The sequence below is a fragment of the Amblyraja radiata genome, chromosome 4 (assembly GCF_010909765.2).
Source record: "Amblyraja radiata isolate CabotCenter1 chromosome 4, sAmbRad1.1.pri, whole genome shotgun sequence".
NCBI lineage: Eukaryota > Metazoa > Chordata > Chondrichthyes > Rajiformes > Rajidae > Amblyraja > Amblyraja radiata.
In genome coordinates, this window is record NC_045959.1 from 72,375,252 (window position 1) to 72,398,487 (window position 23,236).

Genomic DNA, 23,236 nt, shown 5'->3' on the forward strand with positions numbered 1-23,236 from the left:
CAGTTGTACTAGACGTTGGTGAGACAACATTTAGAATATTGTGTTCAGTTCTGGGCACCATGTTATAGGAAAGATATTGTCAAGCTTGAAAGGATTCAGAAAAGATTTATGAGGATGTTGCCAGGACTAGAGGGTGTGAGCTATACAAAGAGGTTGAGTAGGCTGGGTTTCTATTCCATGGAGTGCAGGAGGATGAGGGGTGATCTTATAGAGTTATACAAAATCATGAGAGGAATAGATTGGGTAGATGCTCAGAGTCTTTTGCCCAGGGTAGGGGAATTAAGGACCAGAGGACATAGGTTCACAGTGAAGGGGAAAAGATTTAATAGGAATCCGAGGGGTCACTTTTTCACACACAGGGTGGTGGGTGTATGGAACAAATTGCCAGAGGAGGTAGTTGAGGCTCGGTCTATCACATTGTTTAAGAAACAATTAGACAGCTACATGGATAGGACAGGTTTGGAGGAATATGGACCAAGCGCAGGCAAATAGGACTAATGTAGCTGAGACATTGTTGGCCGGTGTGGACGAGTTGGGCCGAAGGGTCTGTTTCCACACTGTATCACTCTATGACTCTATGACTCGAAAAAAGTAATCAACATGATCTGTACAAATGGGTTAACTCAGTAATATTAATAATATGATCCCAGCCATTGGAAAATTAAGTTATTTTCACCTCTGTCGATAGCGTTTTCAGGGCAGAGTTTTCTCACTCCACCATTAAAGGTCTTGTGAGTGCACAGGCCATGCCACTGTAGTCTGCAATGCTGTGGGCCATTAGAATAGGCCATTCACATGCAGCAGGCAAATAGATGTGGGGAGACCATGGTCACAGACCAGAGGCAATAGGCCTGGCCCAGCAGGATTTGCGGCACCTTGATGCAGCTGGTAGAGCCACTGCCTCAGAGCACCAGAGACCCGGGTTTGATCCTGACAACCTGTGTGGAGTTTGCACATTCTACCTGTGACTGCATGGGGTTTCCTCTGGGTGCTCTGGTTTCCTCCCACATCTCAATGATGTGTGGGTTTGTAGCTTAATTGACCTCTGTAAAATTCCCCCTAAAGCGTAGAGAGCAGATGTGAAGGTGGGATAACATTAAATTGATATGAACAGGAGATCGATGGTCAGTGTGGACTTGATTGGCCAAAGGACCTGCTTACATGCTGTATCTCTAAACATCACAAACATGTCATTTGCTCTTTGCTTTATATGACATGGCAGCTCCTGAAAAAAACATTGGAATCACATGCACAATTATTCCAATTATAACCATTGCAGCAATCACTGTAAAATGCCTGCCAAATTAATTTGATGCTCCATTTCCCATGAAATGGGAATGTTAAGTGGAGTACCAATTTAGAATAAATGCTAATTATACAGCTTAGATGGTTAAATGGCAAGTGTGTGTGATTTTATGCTGAGAATAAGGGTATCAAAATAAAACCCAGTTTTCTGTACAATCTGATAACAATCTCTTATTTATGAACACTAAAAGGGTACTCACATCTACTGTAACACTTAATACGATTGTGGTTGATATGACCATACTCTTATCTCATCTGTCTTAAGGGCCACCCCTCATTTTCAAACTGCCTGTCTTAAGGGCCACCCTTCATTTTCAAACAGTGCTGTTTAGTGGAAACATACGCTCCGCATCCACCAAAAACTATTACATACTACCGAACGGCCACATCCACCCAAAAACTAAACTGCAGAAGTAATTTGAGTCAGTGCTATACTTTGGAAGTCATCACGAACTCCTGGCGAGAAAGATGACATTTCCACTCCTAGTCATACCTCTTGGTTGGAGTTCCCTATGTCATCACAAAACTTTGCGGCATTCTGCGTGGCGATCCTTACTCTGCCACTGGTCTGCAATTCCAACTTCAGCCCTGAAGAACAACAAAAGTCTTTGAAGCATCTTTTAAAATTTTCATCAAGAAAAGCATAGAGAATGGGGTTGAGACTGCTGTTGGTGTATCCAAGTGCAACCGAAAAATAATAGCCGGCAGATACTGCTGAAGTGTTTGGCACATTTACCACAGAATCGACCAACAGGAAAATATGAATGGGAGTCCAGCAGATGATGAAAACTGCAACAATAATGAGAACCATCCGTGTGATTCGGCGCAGATTCCTATCTTTGTCTCTGGAGCCAGATAGCAGTCTCACACTCTTCAGACGCATGATCATCAAGCTGTAGCATACAGAGATGATGAAAATTGGTATGACAAAGCCAAAGATGAACACGCAGATTTTCAGTACTGCGTCCCAGTAATTGTAGTGATTTGGAAACTGCAATGCACATTCAATGCCATCTGTTAAATAACAAAAAATAAAAGCCAGTAGTTATAACTAAATATATATTTTAATAGGTTCAGAACTAATACATCTAACTATTACATCTATTCCGTTTATTTAGGGGTGGGAGGGGTTTGAGATTTCTTCATTCTAATATAAACAAACACAGCAGGAAAACAGTAGATCAAATTGTACTAAACTGTGCTTTTTTGTGACAGTACGTACTTGTAGAGTAGAAACGGAGTCTATAAAACGTTTTCAAGCTCTTACTTTTTTTATTTGATTTAATATTTTAATATTTTTTAGTTTGTTTATTAAATTAGAAGTTGATTGGTCACAAAATCAAAACAGGAGTATATTGATGGATAAAATTGCTCATAAATGTGACTTAATTTTTAATTAATATGCATACCGGCACTTTTTTGTCTAGAAAAAAAGCACTTGTACGAAATAGAAGAAGAAGGGTCTCGACCTGAAACATCGCCTATTCCTTCACTCCATATTTGCTGCCTCATCCGCTGAGTTTCACCAGTAGACAATTTTTGTCTACCTTGTACTAAATACAATGTCCATTTAACTAATAATCCAATAAATCTTGTTCCATTTTTTAAAATTGGGATATTGATGGGAAATTAATACATATCCAGCAAGGGGACAGTATATTCGCTTTAGCAACTGTTAAATTTCATTGTAAATTTTCAGAGTAGTCTTCAATTAAAAACAAATATTGATCTGATCTTTGGTTAATGGGAATTCAAACTGAGGTGTAGTTTCATAAGGCTTTTGGTAATTGTTTATAATTACTATTGATATAATAGTACTGCTCAGCCTTTTAGCATTTTGCGGCAGGTTTCAACTAAGGCTAATTAGAATGTAAATCCTTCCCTGCAGAACAGTTTCAGTGTTTTTGGAGAACACATGGAAACATTTGGAAACTATCTTCAGAAACATAACATCAGATGTTATTTAAAAAAAATCAAATTACAGCAATAGTTCTGTTTCTTTCCTCACACTTTCATTTCTTTAACTAAATGAAATGACATTTACTTGGAAATTGAAAATGATATACACCATCTATTTATGATTTATTAATGATTGTTCAATCCTCACGATTCAGTTCTTGTTACCAAAGAGGAGATTGGAATTTACATATCAGTCAAGAGAAGTGACTAAGTCAGAGATATCTAAATGTATCTGTTTATGATCTCACTTTTTCCTCTTTAGAGATGAATCATAAGATTTAAACTTTTACACGAATAAAAATAGTCATTAATTTCCTGTTTACCTACCCATCATTAATTCAACCCTCCTTTACCCATTCTACCAGCAAGTGAGCTGGGAGCATACTGCATAGATCTCTTTTTTCATTAATATGAATGAAATGACAAAGTATACAGTTTTTTACATTGTGCTTATGATGTACATGTTCATTAAAACTAGATAAATAGAGGGGAAAGTATCCTTTTTCAATTTTTGATGCATTATCAAAGAGGATACATTTGTGTCTTCTATCTCCAATATACAACATTAGTGTTCAAACCTCTAAAGACAATATTTCTTTTTAAATTACGCCTCAATTGCTCATTCAGCAATAATATATTTTTTTATAACATGTAACATATCCAAATATATATATATATATATATATATATATATCCAAATATATATATTAAGGCTTTAACAATCCTTGACCAAGATAGTCACAGATAAATAAATTACTTAACTCAATAATAAATGCCTTTTGCATACACCCTCCTTTGGCTTGAAATTAAACTGATAATTATTAACACTGTCAATTTTAATTTGGTGGGAAATCAAGTTTTAAGAAATTACCTCTATTTAAAGGGATAAAAGGTGATGCTGAACATCATAAGGAATGGATGCTTCTTGTTACACTGTGCTGTGATGATGAAGGCACACGAACTGTAGCAAAATGAGGTCTCCACAACTGATCTGAAGAAAGTACTTACAATTGTCTGTCATACAATTATCCTATTCCCGATTTTCATTTTGATTGCGCTTAAAAATGATGAGCAATTTTTTGTCATCCAGTAATCAAAGATATTCATTCAATCTACCACTGAGCGAACAGTCTTAAGAGATAGTCATCGGGTTACAGTCATACAGCATGGAAACAGGCCCTTTGGCCCAAGTTACCCACGTCGATCAACACTATCCTATCTATGTACCTGTCTAAATGTTTTTTAAATGTTGCGATAATGCCTGCCTCAATTACCACCTCTGGCAGCTCATTCCATACACCCACTACCTTTGTATAAAAACATAATTCTATTTCTCACCCACATCAATGACATTTATATGAAAACACAAGTTAGTTTTGCATGTATGCTTTTGATAACCAGCTGTGCCTGCATCACCTCTCTAACTTGGAACTTCACATTTACAAATCCAATATTGTCAATTGGCAGTCCTGTGCCATTCCACTTCCCTTTACTGCTAAGCGACAACATATCCATGCCCAAGACCCCATCATCATTCAGATGACAGGGTCCTGTGCATTTGTATTCTACACAGCCACTTAGTGGACAATTTCTCCCCTCACAATGAAATGGCTTGAGAAAACTTTGACTCCCAACTAAGCCACACTCATTCGCTTAGCCAGCTGTCAAACCTGCCAAAAGTCATACTTTTTTTTGGAATGTCTGAAATAATCCAAACAAAGCTATGAGGCATTAATGAGCAAGGCATTCGAGAATATTCAATTCTTAAATTAAGTGACCTTAGCTAAATGTTTTTATTTGCTTAAAAATGGTTTAACAGATTTAGCTTTTGCTGTTAACAAATATGATATCATTTAATTGTTTCATAAGTTCATAAATTCTTATTAACTTATGAAACAATTAAAATATATCACATTTGTTAACAGCAAAAGCTAAAGTACATAAACCATTTAAAATAATAAAAAATGTTTAGCTAAGCTCACTTGATTTAAGAATTAAAATTCTCAAATGCCTGGCTATTTTGATGACATACCTATTCATTCAAATTGATCCATTCTAGTGCAGGTCTAACATGAAGTGGATGAAGCAAGCAGATTTCCCATTCCAACTGCACATAAATTGCTGCATATCCAAGCTCACATCCCTGTGAGCATTTCCCCACAAGATGCAGCCCTTTGGTCCCAATGATATTCTCTAAGTCCTTTCCATTTAATTTATCCTCCTACTTTCCCATCAGTGGAGTGCAAAGCAGGCAGCCCAGAACTGTTATGCACTGCTTAATCCTGAACCGAACCATATCCTTTCTATTGTCAGTATCAACTGCTTTGACGTCTGTAATATTGTTATATCCCATATTTCATCCATGATTTTATGACCCTGACATAAGTATTTCAAACTTCTGATTATTTTCATGTCTTAAAATGCTTGAGACAATGCAAATATCTCCTGTCTACGCCGTAGTTTACAATGGCCCATTCAATTTGCCCTTTGGTGGCCAGTTAAAGCACTGTTTAATTATTTTTTTTAACTAGATTTAAATCCAAGCATGGCCTTGCATACCTGCACCAATTCTATACCCTCTGGAACTATCAGGAATGACTGCAATGAATAAATAAAAAGAAATGGTTGCAAAACAGAAAACCTGGCGGCAATCGTGTGGCATCTTATTCATTGGTTCATGACCTTTCACCAGAATTTGGAAAAAGCAGAGGAAGAAGATGGCTTCAATGGCTGAAAATATGGAAAGGAAAGCAAAAAGATAAAAGAGCAACTTTTTCTACTTCCAGGACCATTATTAAGGTAAAGAGACGCTAACACTCACTTTCACTCAAAGCAGCCAAATCTTGGTCGAGGGGAAATAGGCCAGGTGTGAGTTTAATGCAACATTCTAGAGTGATCAGAGTGAAGGTCAGAGCCATCAGAAGATCTTGACAGGAGGTGGTTGTAATTCCTTCCTCTAGCAACAAGCATTTCCACACAATGGAGCCGATCAGAAGAAAACTTCATGCCCTCAAATGATACATCAATGTGATCTGCACACCAATATCTACTCCTTCACAGTGGGGATACCGGCAAGACATTGCTTCCTTTATAATGAATTCTGGGTTCTTTACGTGAGGTGCCATTTATCAGGGAATGCAGCGTAGGTTCACCAGGTTAATTCCTGGGATGGTGGGACTGTCATATGTTGATGGAATGGAACGGCTGGGCTTGTTTAAAAAAAAAAACATGGTTGCAGGAGGGCTGTGATTGGAAACTAAATATTCCAGGATTTCATTGCTTCAGGTGTGATAGAATTGGAGGGGCAAGAGGTGGAGGTGTTGCATTGCTTATCAGGGAAGATATTACAGCAGTGCTTTGGCAGGATAGATTAGAGAGCTCGTCTAGGGAGGCTATTTGGGTGGAACTGAGAAATGGGAAAGGGGTAGCAACACTTATAGGGGTGTATTATAGACCGCCAAATGGGGAGCGAGAATTGGAAGAGCAAATATGTAAGGAGATTGCAGATATTAGTAGTAAGCACAAGGTAGTGATTGTGGGAGATTTCAATTTTCCACACATAGACTGGGAAACACAATTCTGTAAATGGGCTGGATGGGTTGGAGTTTGTAAAATGTGTGCAGGATAGTTTTTTGCAACAATACATAGAAGTACCTACTAGAGAAGGGGCGGTACTGGACCTCCTGTTAGGAAATGAGATGGGTCAGGTGGCAGAGGTATGCGTTGGGGAACAGTTCGGGTCCAGTGATCACAATACCATTAGTTTCAATATAATTATGGAGAGGGACAAAACTGGACCTAGGGTTGAGATTTTTGATTGGAGAAAGGCTAACTTTGAGGAGATGCGAAAGGATTTAAAAGGAGTAAATTGGGACAGTTTGTTTTATGGGAAAGATGTGGAAGAGAAATGGAGTACATTTAAAGGTGAAATTTTAAGAGTACAGAATCTTTATGTCCCTGTTCGGTTGAAAGGAAATCGTAAAAATTGTAAAGAGCCATGGTTTTCAAGGGAAATTGGACACTTGGTTCGGAAAAAGAGGGAGATCTACAATAGTTATAGGCAGCATGGAGTAAATGAGGTGCTTGAGGAGTATAAAGAATGTAAAAAGAATCTTAAGAAATAAATTAGAAAAGCTAAAAGAAGATATGAGGTTGCTTTGGCAAGTAAGGTAAAAGTAAATCCGAAGGGTTTCTACCGCTATATTAATAGCAAAAGGATAACGAGGGATAAAATTGGTCCATTAGAGAGTCAGAGTGGCCAACTATCTGCAGAGCCAAAAGAGATGGGGGAGATATTGAACAGTTTCTTTTCTTCGGTATTCACCAAGGAGAAGGATATTGAATTATGTGAGGTAAGGGAAACAAGTAGAGTAGCTATGGAAACTATGAGGATCAAAGAAGAGGAAGTACTGACACTTTTGAGAAATATAAAAGTGGATAAGTCTCCAGGTCCGGACAGGATATTCCCTAGGACATTGAGGGAAGTTAGTGTAGAAATAGCAGGGGCTATGGCAGAAATATTTCAAATGTCATTAGAAACGGGAATAGTGCCGGAGGATTGGCGTACTGCGCATGTTGTTCCATTGTTTAAAAAGGGGTCTAAGAGTAAACCTAGCAATTATAGACCTGTTAGTTTGACGTCAGTGGTGGGCAAATTAATGGAAAGAATACTTAGAGATAATATATATAAGCATCTGGATAAACAGGGTCTGATTAGGAACAGTCAACATGGATTTGTGCCTGGAAGGTCATGTTTAACTAATCTTCTTGAATTTTTTGAAGATGTTACTCGGGAAATTGATGAGGGTAAAGCAGTGGATGTTGTGTATATGGACTTCATTAAGGCCTTTGACAAGGTTCCTCATGGAAGGTTGGTTAAGAAGGTTCAATGGTTGGGTATTAATGGTGGAGTAGCAAGATGGATTCAACAGTGGCTGAATGGGAGATGCCAGAGAGTAATGGTGGATGGTTGTTTGTCAGGTTGGAGGCCAGTGACGAGTGGGGTGCCACAGGGATCTGTGTTGGGTCCACTGTTGTTTGTCATGTACATCAATGATCTGGACGATGGTGTGGTAAATTGGATTAGTAAGTATGCAGATGATACTAAGATAGGTGGGGTTGCGGGTAATGAAGAAGAGTTTCAAAGTCTACAGAGAGATTTATGCCAGTTGGAAGAGTGGGCTGAAAGATGGCAGATGGAGTTTAATGCTGATAAGTGTGAGGTGCTACATCTTGGCAGGACAAATCAAAATAGGACGTACATGGTAAATGGTAGGGAATTGAAGAATGTAGGTGAACAGAGGGATCTGGGAATAACTGTGCACAGTTCCATGAAAGTGGAATCTCATGTAGATAGGGTGGTAAAGAAAGCTTTTGGTGTGCTGGCCTTTATAAATCAGAGCATTGAGTATAGAAGTTGGGATGTAATGTTAAAATTGTACAAGGCATTGGTGAGGCCAATTCTGGAGTATGGTGTACAATTTTGGTCGCCTAATTATAGGAAGGATGTCAACAAAATAGAGAGAGTACAGAGGAGATTTACTAGAATGTTGCCTGGGTTTCAGCAACTAAGTTACAGAGAAAGGTTGCACAAGTTAGGGCTTTATTCTTTGGAGCGCAGAAGGTTAAGGGGGGACTTGATAGAGGTTTTTAAAATGATGAGAGGGATAGACAGAGTTGACGTGGAAAAGATTTTCCCACTGAGAGTAGGGAAGATTCAAACAAGGGGACATGACTTGAGAATTAAGGGACTGAAGTTTAGGGGTAACATGAGGGGGAACTTCTTTACTCAGAGAGTGGTAGCTGTGTGGAATGAGCTTCCAGTGAAGGTGGTGGAGGCAGGTTCGTTTTTATCATTTAAAAATAAATTGGATAGTTATATGGATGGGAAAGGAATGGAGGGTTATGGTCTGAGCGCAGGTATATGGGACTAGGGGAGATTATGTGTTCGGCACGGACTAGAGGGGTCGAGATGGCCTGTTTCCGTGCTGTAATTGTTATATGGTTATATGGTTATATGGTATACTCTGGAATTTAGAAGAATCTTATTGAAACATATAAGATTGTTAAGGGTTTGGACATGCTAGAGGCAGGAAACATGTTCCCGATGTTGGGGGAATCCAGAACCAGGGGCCACAATTTAAGATAAGGGTAATCCATTTAGAACGGAGATGAGGAAAAACCTTTTCACACAGAGAGTTGTGAATCTGTGGAATTCTCTGCCTCAGAAGGCGGTGGAGGCTGGTTCTCTGGATGCTTTCAAGAGAGAGTTAGATAGAGCTCTTAAAGATAGCGGAGTCAGGGGATTTGGGGAGAAGGGAGGAACGGGGTACTGATTGTGGATGATCAGCCATGATCACATTGAATGGCGGTGTTGGCTGGAAGGGTCGAATGGCCTACTCCTGCACCTATTGTCTATTGCCGGCAAATACAGATCTATTGTAGCCAGACAGTTAAATAGCTGAAGCAAGGATTCATTCTATCAATAATATAATCTATGCAAATGAAGAGCAAAGCAGATGTAAATGCTTTTTTTACATGGGCTTCCTGGTGCTATGTTGGTGGAGGTGGCAGGGGAATGGATATGGTCCATTGGCTTCCATTGAGGATCATGGCTTTGCATGTTTCTCAGGAGGTGTTTCTCTATCAGAGAACTCTTATATCTATGAGTATTTATCCTCCTCTGCACAGCTGGAGTATGGGGTAGTGGTCAAAGACCAGATAACCCCCTCCCCTCCCCCCTCCCGCCCTTCCCCCCCACCCTCCAACTCATTTCACAGTAATGTCAGCAGACTGCTGCCGACTGACAAGTTGCCGGCAGTCGGCTGAAAAACCGGCAACTGGAACGGTGACAGTCAGAGTGGAACACACACACACACACACATCGCTTCCTTCACCAGTCCATTTTGCAGGCGGGGGACAGGGCAAGCAGGGGGAGCGCTGTCTAATAAATTCACATGATGCAAAACCAAGATGAAACAGACACACACCGCGATGAACAGGAAGGTTGGTGCTGTAAAAAGACGGCTAAAGCACAGTGTACGGTAAGTTCTTTAAAAGAAGGGGGGGTAGGGAGGGGGGAGGGGGGAGAAGGAGTGGAGACAACTTTTAGGAAGCCAGAGAACCTTACAACCTCCTGGCAACCCATTAGGACCTCCTGGTCCATTTACAGCTCAAGAATTCTTGCTACTCTCCATGGTGGCTTCATTATAGTCGCATGTTGAATAATTCACGGTGATCATAACGAGGCCGCGACTAGTTCCCAAAATGTGGGAACTCCTCACGACCATGAAGACGACCCCCCGGCAACCATTAGCGAACATGTGGCGACTGCATAGTCTCCTGCAGTCGCCTAAAAAGTCGCCTAAGTGGGACAGGCGCATAACATTCATGGAGTAGATTACTCCAGATAAAATAGAATTTTGTGGCCTTGGTACCTAAAAAAAGATGCTACATATTCCAATTTCTAGATAACATTAGCTTCTCTACAGAAAAATATAAATAATATGATGGAACTTTGGTTGGAGAAATAATAATATTGGTGTCCAATAATAAATGGAAGTATATTTCTTCTTATTATTCCACAGAGCTCCTGTGAAACAATTTACGAAAATGATCCTCACTTAGATCTAAGTTTGATAACAATTCACAGCCCAGAAATAAAAGTTGAATTCCATGATTCAGTGTGTTACTTGTCAATTGAGGTTTTTTTTCAACTTACTGTTGCAATGCGGCAGCTACAGTATTTATGTAATGTAAAGCTCCCACAAAAAGCAATGAAATAATGACAAAATAATGCTTTTGCCATTGAAAGATACATTTTCATAAAGATTCCTTTGCTCCTCTTCAAAATCAAGTTATCAAAGTTTTACATCCACATTTGTCTCGATTTTTCTGCTCAAGTCTCTGGGATTGTGTAATGGAATATCAAACATGGTGACTTTCTTGGATACATTTTGAACAATGCTAGATTTGTCTCACTGGCAGAGGTTACTGCACAACCCTACAATGAAGCGGGTTCAAGCGCATTCTAGAGTCCCCAGCACACAAACTATATAGCACTCTACCAGAATACTGCAGCATCAGATAGGCAGGTTTACAGTTGAGATATCGGGTGGATGTAAACGTTGCTTTGGGCAATGTCCAAAAAATGAATAAAACCAAAATTGATCATTAATTTAAATAGATGTTCTGATCATTCATTCTGTTGCCATCTGTGGGATCTGCAAATTGGCTTCCTTCTATCAAACCTCACAACTGGGACCACACTTCTAAAGTACTTTATTGCCTTTAAAATACTCTAAAATGATCAGAGACAGTGAATGACACAATACAACTTCAAATTGTTAATAAATAAACTCTATAAATTGAAGTGAAATGTCACTTGGGCTGCTACATTTACTTTTAATTTGTTCAAAAAATGAATCAATTATTTACTCTTCATAAAAAACATGTCAGTCAACAAAAAAATTTGGAAGAACTTTCATTTGGGAAAAATTAAGCTCGCTGCAATAGACATCAGACTTTGTTAATACTTTGCAACAAATTAACTTTGCTTTGATTACAGTTTTGATACTCACCATTACTTATCTTTGTGGTCCCCAGCACTATAACGGGTACACCAATAACAGAGGCAATGAGCCAGATGCAAACATTTACTATTTTGGCATTTAAAGGAGTGCGGAAATCTAATGCCTTCACTGGATGGCACACAGCTATATATCGATCAATACTCATCATGGTTAACGTGAAGATGCTTGTGAACATGTTGTAATAATCAATGGAGGCTACTATTTTACACAGCACATCGCCAAAAGGCCATGATCCCATTAAATAGTAAGCACTCTGGAATGGCATTGTGCTTGTGGTAAGAGCATCTGCTGCAGCAAGATTGAAAATGTAGATATTTGTGGCAGTCTTCATCTTGGTGTGTCTGAAAAATAAATACATAGGGCAGTCTTAATTAATTTCTCTGACTAATCATAGCTCATGCATAATAAGTGGTTCAATCAGTTCTAATGATTAAGTTAGTTAAGTAAAAGTCATGATAGTTTATACAAACAAACTTGCCCATAACAAAGTTCTTCTTGACAGACATGAAAAGCTGGAGTAACTCAGCAGGGCAGGCATCATCTCTGGAGAAAGGGAATAGGTGACGTTTCAGGTCGAGACCCTTCTTCAGACTCGGGTGTCGACCCGAAACGTCACCTATTCCTTCTCTCCAGAGATGCTCCCTGGCCTGCTGTGTTACTCCAGCTTTTTGCATCTGTCTTCAGTTTAAACCAGCATCTGCAGTTCCTGCCTTTACAAAGTTCTTCTTATCAAGCATTCTGCTAAATCAAACTTCACCTCAGATTGAAATGAGAGTTTTTTAATAGTTAATGTTCTTATGGTGAAGAGGTTGAAATATCCCTTTCAATGGTGCAAGCATTATTGCAATTTTAGATCTAATTTGGTCAAATAATAATATCTGCCTGCCATTTTTGTTTGTCTTTGGTTATCTGTGAAATAACACAATATGTTGCATTACTCAGCAGAGTTGCAATTGAGGAACCAAGTGGGGTGGTTGAAAGAAACAGTCAGCAATATATATAGTGGTTCATTTTCATGAAGTGTATTACCAAAGGATAGTATGTGTTCAAGGGCAAAGGGGCAAGCATGAGCCTGGAAACATGCCAGGTATGACTGAGCAGGGTGGTAGGATAGATGCTCACCATCAATAAAGAAGATAAACTGATAACACCAGAAAAGCTAAGAAAGGAAGCTAGAAGCAGAAGAATGAAGCTTGGCCATAAAGGAGTAAGTATGGAGACAAATGTCAAGAGAGGTCAAGAAGGTCATGTTCTCAGTTCAAACCATTATCATTGGTGATTTTTAGCAAGAACTGCATGTGAATTTGGAATGAAATGGAAAGCACATTGTAAAATAATCAAAATATGAAAGATGATAGAATTGAAAGAGGAGTAGAATGCAATAACAATTTTTTTTTGAGTTTAGAGAGAAAAATGGCTGGGGAAATAAGATGTTTCTCTTCATATATATATTCCTGTAATGTGAAACCCATACTTCCACATTAGCTCCAAGGCCAGAGTAATATTCTTTTGAACAAAAGATTATTAGCTTCAACCACTTTACTATATTTTACACTTGGCCCAAACGTACTTCGGCATTCGCCAGGGGGATTTGAAATTGTTAATTTTTCAAGAGGAATAATCTATAATCCCAAGCACCGCACAGTCTTTTTGCTTTAAATGTCTCCAAATGTACATTGCAGCATCTTACCATTTAATGTGGTATTCTATTGCACACCATGATGGACGCGCAGGCACAATGTTGAGGACCACTGGTCATTTACCAGAAGATAGGTATCACTCTAGGCTTGTGATTGATCAATGGCTATTTCCAAGTTCTATTTCCAACCCCTTTAATTAGATGGAACCCACTTTATGGAGCAGTGGCAGAGATCCCACCACATATTTGCAGCTCTCAGAGTAGTTACTACATAAATAAAATGTACAATCAATGCCGAAGGCATCAGAATTTTGTATGAACTTATTATCTTTTAATATATTAAGAAAGTACATTTTAACCTTCAGAAACTTGCAATGTTAATGTTGTCAACTAAAGGTGATAGGGAAACAGGGATTAATTAAGACTTTTCCAGCACAATTAGTTCAACATTAAGGCAATTAACATTCGGATTATATCTATAAAAAAGGAAAATTCAAAATTAAGTTCAATTGTTTGGTATTTTATTAGAATTCTACAGTTATGACTTGCTGATTCATTTTCAAATAGATATTTGTAAAAGGATAAGAAATAGGAGTAGAAGTAGGTGCAGGCCATTCAGTTCTTGGAGCTAGCTATGACATTCAATAAGTTTGTGGCTGATTTGATTTAAGCCTCAGCTCTACTTTCCTGCTGGTTCCCCATATATCTTGATTTCCTCTTGTCTGATCATCAGCCAGACCAGACTGATATGTTGACTAGACAGCGATCTGATTAATTGCCTGGACATGTAAAGTCTATCTCAGTGAATCAGAGAGAAAAATTAGAGCTAATGGGAAGAAATATTATTGACAGGGTATTCATCAACAAAACACTGCCAATGCTTGAATCTTGAGCAAAACACAAAGGGCTGGAGGAATTCAACCGGTCAGGCAATATCTTGGGAGAGAATGGACTAATGACATCCGAAGAAGGATCCTGACCGTAACGTGGTCTGTCCATTCACTCCATAGATCTGCCTGACCCGCTGATATCCTCTAACAGATTGCGTTTTATTTATCATTATAAGTTCACACATTTGAAAAGTTTGTGTTTTTCTTGGGATACTATGGTTCTACATTGTTTTAAATAATGAATTCATTGTAAGTCCTGAAATTTCTTACCTAATTTGATTGAAAATAAAACCTTTGGGAAAGAGAAACTTCTCTGGATGCTATCACTAAATACACAGGAGAATGTCCATTGCTAAGTTGGACAGACCTGCATAGTTTTCTACGGAACGCAGCAGGTTGTAAGGATACCTGATAGAGGTATATAAAATTATACAAAACATAGATAGGGTAGAAAGTCAGAACATGTTTCCAAGGATGGAATAATCAAACTAGAAGGCATAGCTTCAAGGTGAGATTTAAAGTTTAAAGGAGATGCTCGTGCAATTTATTTACACAGAGGGTGGTGAGGCATTTGAATGTGCTGCCAGGGTTGATGGTTGAGGCAGATATGATAGTGACATTTAAGGTGCTTTTGGACAGGCATATGGACATGCAGGGAATGGGGGCATGGATTATGCGCAGGTAAATAAGAGATGGTCTTGGCATCATGTTTGGCACAGACATTATGGGCTCAAGAGCCTGTTCTTGTGCCACACTGTTCTATGTTTCATGTTCTAAGTTGTAGTTGCTTTCTAGAAAAAGGATTCTAGCCACTTCAATGTAATTTGATGTTCCCATATTTATTTATCACTGGTGCCCTAAGATGACTTTTGCCCTAAGATGACTTAATCGAATTATAGAAAATATACTTGCAGCTGGTCTCTGCATGAGACACATTGTAAAAAATAGACAAAGTGTTATTTGAAAAAATAAACACTTGCATTGCCCTTTACACTTTTGAACTACAATAAATTCACCCAGCACTGAAATGTCTTCTTGTAAAGTCTTTCTAATTTGTGGATAGTCTGATATAAATAATATTGTGAGAATGTGATTTTATTTTGTTATGTTAATATTATTTACAAATAACAGACCCCAGAGATGGCAATGGACCTGAGGAAGAAATGTGGGTCCTTACTTTGTGAGATAATGTTACGATTTTGCATCATATTTAGTTTAGTTTAGTTTAGAGATACAGGCTCTTTGGCCCACCGAGTCCATGCTGATCACCTGTATACTAGTTCAATCCTACGACTATTTACACTATCCAATTAATCTTCAAACCTGCATGTCATTGTAATGTGGGATCTTCTTCTTTCGTGTCCTTATGCTATATAGTGGCTCGCCACTGCTGGACACATCGTTGCGCTTTTGGAGTGTTAAGTGCAAGGTCTGCAGTAGTACATGGATTATCCAGCAATGGGCATTGCAGTAGGTGTTGCATTGTCTGGGTCTGTGTGCCACTGTCACAGGTTGTTGTACACTCGATGTAGCCCCATTTGTGCATTGCCACCCTTGACCGCCCGACCCCGGTTCGCAGTCGGTTGAGACATCTCCAGTTCAGCCAGTGTTCATCAGCTCCTGGGGGTAAGCGCTCTTCTGCTGGTATCTTGGTGGATATAGGGACAGTGGCTAGTCTGTTCTTCCACATTTGGAGGCGAGCTTCAGTTGGTGTTGTTTCCAATGGTGTGACGCTGGTTTGGAAGCCCTTACGGATTTTAACTGCCTAGGAAGGGGCACATAGTTGTGTAATGGGTGTCTATCGTCTGTCAGTTGTTTCAGACTCTCTGTCCTACTTGTGACAGTTCCCCTGATGTCTGGGGGAGCGATGCCAGCCAGTAGGTAGACGTTGTTTATGTCCGTAGATCAGAGGCAACCAGTGATGCTACGGCAGCTGGCATTCAAGGATGTCGATCTTCTTTGCTTGTGTAGATCTCTCCCAAGCAGGGCAGGCGTATTCTGCAGCAGCGTAGCAGAGTGCTAAGGCTGTAGTACGTACTGTTGTTAGGTTGGCACCCCATTTGATGGTGGTAAGTTTGTTCAATATGTTGTTGCGGGCGCCTACCTTTGCTTTAGTTTTATCCACATGTGCCTTGAATGCTAAGCAGCGGTCGAGTGTGACTCCAAGGTAGACTGGGTTTGGGCAATGTGTTAGTGGGAGACCAGACCATGTGACATGTAGTTGATGGTTAGCCTCTTGGTTCCTCAGGTGGAATGCACAGACCTGTGTTTTTGATGGGTTGGCACGCAGCTGGTTTTCCTCATAGTATGAAGATAAACCGGTGAGTGCCTCTGTCAGCGTTGTCTTAACATCTTGGAACTGTGTACCCTGTGCTGTTATATAGAGATCATCAGCGTAGATGAAACACTTAGTTACCAAGCCAGTTGGTTGGTCATTGGTGTAGATGTTGTATAGGATCGGTGCCAGAACACTTCCTTGAGGGAGGCCATTCTTCTGTCATCGACATCTGCTACGTTTCCCTCCTTTCTCGACAAAGAACCTTCGATTTTGGAGCATTATTTGTATTAGCTCGGTATGATGCAGATCTTTTGTCATCTCAAGGATCCTGTAGAGGAGTCGTCTGTGGTTGATAGTGTTGTATGCTGCTGACAAATCGACAAACACTGCTCTCGTGATTTGCCCTTGTTCTAAGCCATCTTTGATATGTTGCGTTAGGTTGAGGAGCTGGCTTGTTGTGGACTTGCCACCTAATGTGGGATAAAACCAGAGCATCCAGAGTAAAACCACATGGTCACAGGGAGAACTGTACAAATTCCCTACAGACAGCAACCGTAGCTAGGATCTAATCCGGGTCTTTGGAGCTGTAAGGCAGCGTCTCTACTCCTGCGCCACTGTGTTGCCCTAAACATGGTACTGGTGCTGGGAATTGCACAGGTGCTTGAGAATAACATTAAGGCCACTGATTATTTAAATACCTAATTTTCCAGCTACTGTCACTCAAAACATTTATGAGTGTTCTGGCTCAGCTTCTTTTTGAATCTTTGGCATCTGTGGCATCTTTTAAATATATGGACCTCAGAATATGGAGTGGAGGAAATTGATTCAAACACAATCAGCTGGAAGAAAGGGTTAGTTGGAGCATGATAAAGACTGGAGATGTTGGTGAGGGTGGGGTGGGGGTGGGTTGTTCCCACTCTTTACCTTCTGCCATTCAGCCAATCTTCTATCCATGCTGGTATCATACTTCTAAAACCATTGGCTCCTATTTTGTTTAGCAGCCTGTACACACAACACCATATCAAAGGCCTCAAGCACCTGCTGCACTACCCTTCTTGGTGGTGTAAAGGTCACCGACTTGTGAGGTGCTGTTAGAGTGGTATTGGTGAATATGCACTGCTGATGTTGGTGAATATGCAGTGCATTTTGTACATGGCACACATTGCAGTCATAGTACGCTGGTAGCAGAGGCAATGTTTATGCAGTGGGATGGATTGGATGTCAGTCAATAATGATGGAAAGATTTGGGTCGGTGAAGAAATGATTCACTTACGTGAGGGTGCCTATACATGGGACCTGCTCTTCTAACAGTATTCATCAGCTCGTGGGTCGAAGGTGAACCCCAGAATGTTGGTTGTGAAGCACTTGGCAATAATGAAACACTACCTTGTTTGATTTGGACATTGCTTGTCGTTTTCATGGCAGAAAGGTTATTTGCCAAGAGTTTACTGCTTTATTTTCAGTGAAATTTTGATCAGAACTGTGCAACCATCATGAAATGATAGGGGCAACTGATGGACCTGGGATACTGATCTGAAAACGTCCTGCAGCATTAACCTGAGACTGGGATGATTGAACTTTAATGACCATCTTCATTTGTGCAGTCTATTATTATCCCTGGATATCCACCGCCTTTGATTTTGCCAGAGCTCATTGAAGTTTATACTCATTCACATTCTGCTTTGATGTCAAGGGCAGTCACTCTCGCCTCCTCTTCAATATATAGCTCTTTGATCGACATTTGGACCGAGCCTGTGATGGTCTGGAGTAGGGTGGCCCTGGCAAAATCCAAAACTCAGCACCATTGAGCATGATGTTGGTGAATATGCATTGCTGCTGTTGGTGAATATGCACTGCTGATGTTGATTGAATATGCACTGCTGATGTCATTTTGTTGATTGAGGGATCGGATTTGTCCTGCTTGTTATGAGCAGGTGATAATGATGGTTTGATGCTAGCGTTGTAACTGTACCGTAAATGTACAGGAGCAACTGCTGGCCATGCATCAGCAACAAGAGCCTGACCTTCACTGGAACGAATTTGGCATTTTCCCTTCAAGTTTTTCTTTAGAACTGAAGAGAATTTTTTTTCCCCGGCTGAATAAAAGACTACTGTAGGATTTTGATAAACAGCTTCCTACTGCAGTTTTCCCAATCATAGTTCTATGCTTCAAGTGAAAACACTGATGACAATATTCAAAGGCCACCTCGTGAATTATGTTTATTCAATTTTATGAAGGGTGCATTTATCACATTTTCAATTTTACAACATCATACTTTGGATTTCTTGAATTTCCAAAATGAAGTCACAAACAGTAGACAGATGTTTCAAAAGAAGTTCAATAATTAAATTGTCTTTTCACTTTGAGTAGATTTGCCTGATTGGTTGTTTAGTGCCTTCTTCCAGCTGTTTATTTCTGCTACTGGCATATATTCCCTGTTTATCATCTCTTCATGCATCTGTTTTACTGGGAACCAACCAACCATATGATTGATAATGTATATGGGACTTGTTAAAGGAAGTATATAAAATACACTAGAAGGCAACAGCATCAATACAATTAATCAACAACTTTAAAAATAGCACAGACTAAAAATATATCCTCTAATTATTGAAAATATACGGGTAGTTGCCACTCATCCCACCTACCCTGAAGACAAAGAGAATGCCGCCCAAATAAATAGTTGGTATAGAAGTGTATAATGCTTAAATTAAACTCCAGAAATCAATGTCGGTAAGAGGCTTCACTCTCTAAAGACTACTATTAACTGTGAGAAAAGGTTGTGAAGTCATTAGTCATGTCACAAGGGATAGGAGCAGAATTAGGCAATTTGGCCCATCTCTTTTAGGAAGGAGACGAGGAGAAATTTATTTAGTCAGAGGGTGGTGAATCTGTGGAATTCTTTGCCACAGAAGGGTGTAGAGGCCAAGTCAGTGGATATTTCTGGCAGAGATAGATAGATTTTGTATTAGTACAGGTGTCAGAGGTTATGGGGAGATCGCAGGAGAATGGGTTTAGGAGGGAGAGATAGATCCGCCATGATTGAATGGTGGAGTAGATTTGATGGGCCGAATGGCCTAATTCTACTCCTATCACATGACCTGATGACCATCAATAGTGACCATTCCACCTATCTCGTTAGCCAAAAATCGGATGTTTCAGAACTTTCTTCAATGGACCCACAAAGAACAAGGCAACGCGAAACCACTCAATTGGAATCTTGGGCAAAACACAACATGCTGGAGTAACTCAGCGAGTCAGGCAGCATCTGAGCAGGGAAATGGATCGCCTATCCATTCCCTCTTCAGATGGGACCTGACCCCTGGAGTTACATGGGGGCGCTGCAAGCCGGCGCCCTGTCTACTTTTTTTGATTTTTTTAGTATGTTTTAATGTATGCTTTTAATGTCTCTTTGTGTGTCTTGTGTGGGGGGTGGTGTGGGGGGGTGAGGGGGAAACCGCTTCGATTGCCTCCTCCATGGAGAGGCGACTTTTTCCAGGTCACCTCCCCCGTGGCCTAACAGCAAGGATCGGGCGGCCTTTCCCGGAGACGCGCCCGGGACTTCAGCGGCGGGTGCAGCGTGGACTCTCGGCATGGAGCGGGCGAGCCCTCGCTGGGGCTCGCCAGAGGGGAGCGCTCCGTTTCGCTGGCCCGTGGCAGCCGGCAGCCTGAAGCTGCGGTCTGTAGAGCTCAAGCTGGCGCGGCGTCCGCAGCCCGGGATCCCTCGTGGGGGACCCGGGGGGAAGAAGAAGCTCCGAATGCCGGCCCGCGGCCAACTTCTACCGCGGGTGCCGTGGCAACTTACCATCAGGAGCGGGGTCCCTCGCCAGGAATCCCTGGAGAGGAGCTCCAGATCGCCGGCCCTGCAGTCTGCGGTGCTTCTGGCTGCGGCAGGAACTTTAAATCTATGACCGCAGGCCTGCGGCCTACACCAGCCTGAAGCCGCGGTCTCCGGTGGGGAGGAGCCGATACTGGACTTACCTTGGCTTTTACCTTGTCCTTTTACCTTCTGGACGCCCGCAGCGAGAAATAATTTTTATCGTGTATTGTGTGTTCTTTCTCATTGTACCGCTGCTGACAAATTCATTTCGCTTGCACTTTATGTGCAATGTGACGAATAAAACTGATTGATTGATTGATTGATTGTACTCCAGCACTTTGTGGAATGTGTGCGTGGATGTGTGTTGACCATCGGTTATGATGTTTTTTTCATAAAGACAAAAGGTGCCATTATTTTGTGTACCGGTGGGGGTATCATAATCGTCTGTACTTGAAAATTGCATATTTGTGCAAAACTCTTACCTGAAACAAGTGCGATCATCGTCCAGTTACAGTCCTGCATGGAAATTACAACAGACAGCCTTGCCTTTCGACAGTGGTGCCCCTCAACATCATTTTAAGGCAGATCTCCCAGGTTTGGAAAAGCATAAAACCTGACAGCAGTTGAATTAACCCCTATCACGTTAGTTATTAGTTATTAGATAGTTATTAGTTGAACATCTGCACTAGGAATTTGGATTGCTGGGATATTGAGTGGATATTTATATTTTAAAAGACACGATAACCATGTTTTAACATAATTGAGAAGTTAGTCTTCATGGTGGTGAACAGGTTTGTACATGCAGCACTACCTGTTCCTTTATACAAACACTTGCATGCTGCCAATTTTATAGCATCAAACATAAAATAGATTTACTTCACTTGTCAACTCCTGGTGTAAATTAACACATCTTCAATTAAAACAGATAATGTTTCAGACATTGTATTTTAAGCACCTCTGCGGGAGAAATACAATTTATGTCGGTATTCCAAATCGATAAGCTTTCTTCAGATGTTGCCTAACGCTGAGTCCTTCAAACATTTTCTGTTTCAAGCTTTGTGGAAAATACACGCGTCTCTTTAATCCACTTTCAACTCTCCCCATTCAAAACGAATGATGTTCTTACTGCAGTGTCAATATCGATCTTAAGTAATGTATAGGAAGGAACTGCCGATGCTGGTTTAAACCGAAGATAGACACAAAAAGCTGGAGTAACTCTGCGGAACAGGCAGCATCTCTGGAGAGGAGGAAGAGGTGGCGTTGCGGGTCTGAAGAAGGGTGTCGACCCGAAACGTCACCCATTTCTTCTCTCCAGAGATGCTGCCTGTCCCGTTGAGTTACTCCAGCTTTTTGTGTCTATCTTAAGTTATGTATGAACGTCTCATTAGAAAAATAAATGTGTGACAACATTTGGATTAATCCGTCAGTGCACACGAACTACCGGTTTCGGCCATCTGAAGGCATTACAATTCTAAAACAAGCCGTTGGTTGGCGTGGTTACATTAAAAATGCATAATTTTAGTGGAGTCATTTTAACATTCTGACTTTTTTTTGCTAATGATAAAGTAAGTATCATAGTTGCTGTAAACGCAATATTCCGCGGCAATAACGTATGTACCATACATTCTGTTACCAGCCATCCATATCCAACCCCACAAAAGCCATACTTTTGACTATTGTTTATTTTACATCGAAGCTTTTGCATCAGACCGTGTTCCTGTCGGTATTTTACCAGCACTTAGCAGTTATTATGTCTCTAGTTTTAGACCTTCGCTCCATTTATCTTCTCCAATCTATTTCAGCAACTTACTTGCAAACTGCGGAATTGCTACCAGAAACGGAGAAACGAAAGAAAGCCCCCTTACCTGATGATCATGTACATAACCAGACAGTTGCCCACTAAACCCACTACAAAAACCACTGAGTAGACAGCGGTGATGATGATTTGGATTAGTGTGCCCACGGTGTCCTCCCTGTGAAAGTCAAAGAAGTCGGTGTTGTTTTCCCAAAAGGAAGAGATGTTTGGGAAAGTGCTGTTTTGGAATAACGTCGGGCTGCATTCCTCCGAGGAGTGTAACATGCACTTAGAACCCATGTCTTCACTTGCGGTTACCACCGCGGTGCCCATAGTCGAACCTGTAAACAAAAATAAGTAGAAGCAAACTAACAAGGAGAATGGGGCAATTAGAATTGGAACAAAGAAAAACAAGCAACATTCATCAGTGAATAAACAAGCTTAAGTGAACAAAAGGTGCAGAACACAAATGTATGATTAGCCCACGGGAAATGAAGCAAAGGTATGCCCGACTGACAATTCTTACCGAGTGATTGAAGAGATGAGAGATGGAGCTTTAACACTGAACGGTGCGGAGAGAAGCCTATTACATTCTGAACTTTCGGTGGATGCAGATGAGGTGTGAAGGGCAAGATACCCTTGCTGCAAAATGTGACACTGGTAGCGTGTTCTCAGCACATTCTCTCTGCCCGCTACCCACTCGGATGCAGCAACTGAAATCCAACGTGACATCGGCTCGGTGACGCTCATTATGGACGTGGATTTACTGGGGGCGGTTATTTGAGACGAGGAGTTTGGTTTATCTTCTGCGAAACCGCACTTTTACTTCACCGATCGTCGCTTTCTCGCAGCTTGCCAAAAAGAAGCATTTTAATTAATGCACTTCAAGTATTTATTTCATGATGAAACATGCATTTTATCAGTCGATACATGCACTTATCGTTCGCCGCGACAGTGA

The 23,236-nt window shown here is 40.6% G+C and overlaps 1 protein-coding gene across 1 annotated transcript; it reads right to left on the reverse strand.

The window, feature by feature from the left end:
* Positions 1-1,562: 1,562 nt before the first annotated feature.
* On the reverse strand, positions 1,563-22,964 carry oprk1 (opioid receptor kappa 1). Its single transcript, XM_033019725.1, has 4 exons — positions 22,805-22,964; positions 22,349-22,619; positions 11,844-12,196; positions 1,563-2,319 (listed from the first exon to the last, which is right to left on the reverse strand). The coding sequence occupies exons 2-4, from the start codon at positions 22,609-22,611 to the stop codon at positions 1,793-1,795; spliced, it is 1,143 nt and encodes a 380-aa protein (XP_032875616.1). The 5' UTR covers positions 22,612-22,619; positions 22,805-22,964; the 3' UTR covers positions 1,563-1,792.
* Positions 22,965-23,236: the final 272 nt, after the last annotated feature.

Coding starts and splice junctions, on each gene's coding strand:
- oprk1 (XM_033019725.1), bottom strand. CDS start 22,611: ATGGGCACCGCGGTGGTAACCGCAAGTGAAGACATGGGTTCTAAGTGC. Junction 12,197..22,348: donor GTTATGTACATGATCATCAG/GTAAGGGGGCTT, acceptor TTTATTTTTCAG/ACACACCAAGATGAAGACTG. Junction 2,320..11,843: donor GACCACAAAGATAAGTAATG/GTGAGTATCAAA, acceptor GTTATTTAACAG/ATGGCATTGAATGTGCATTG.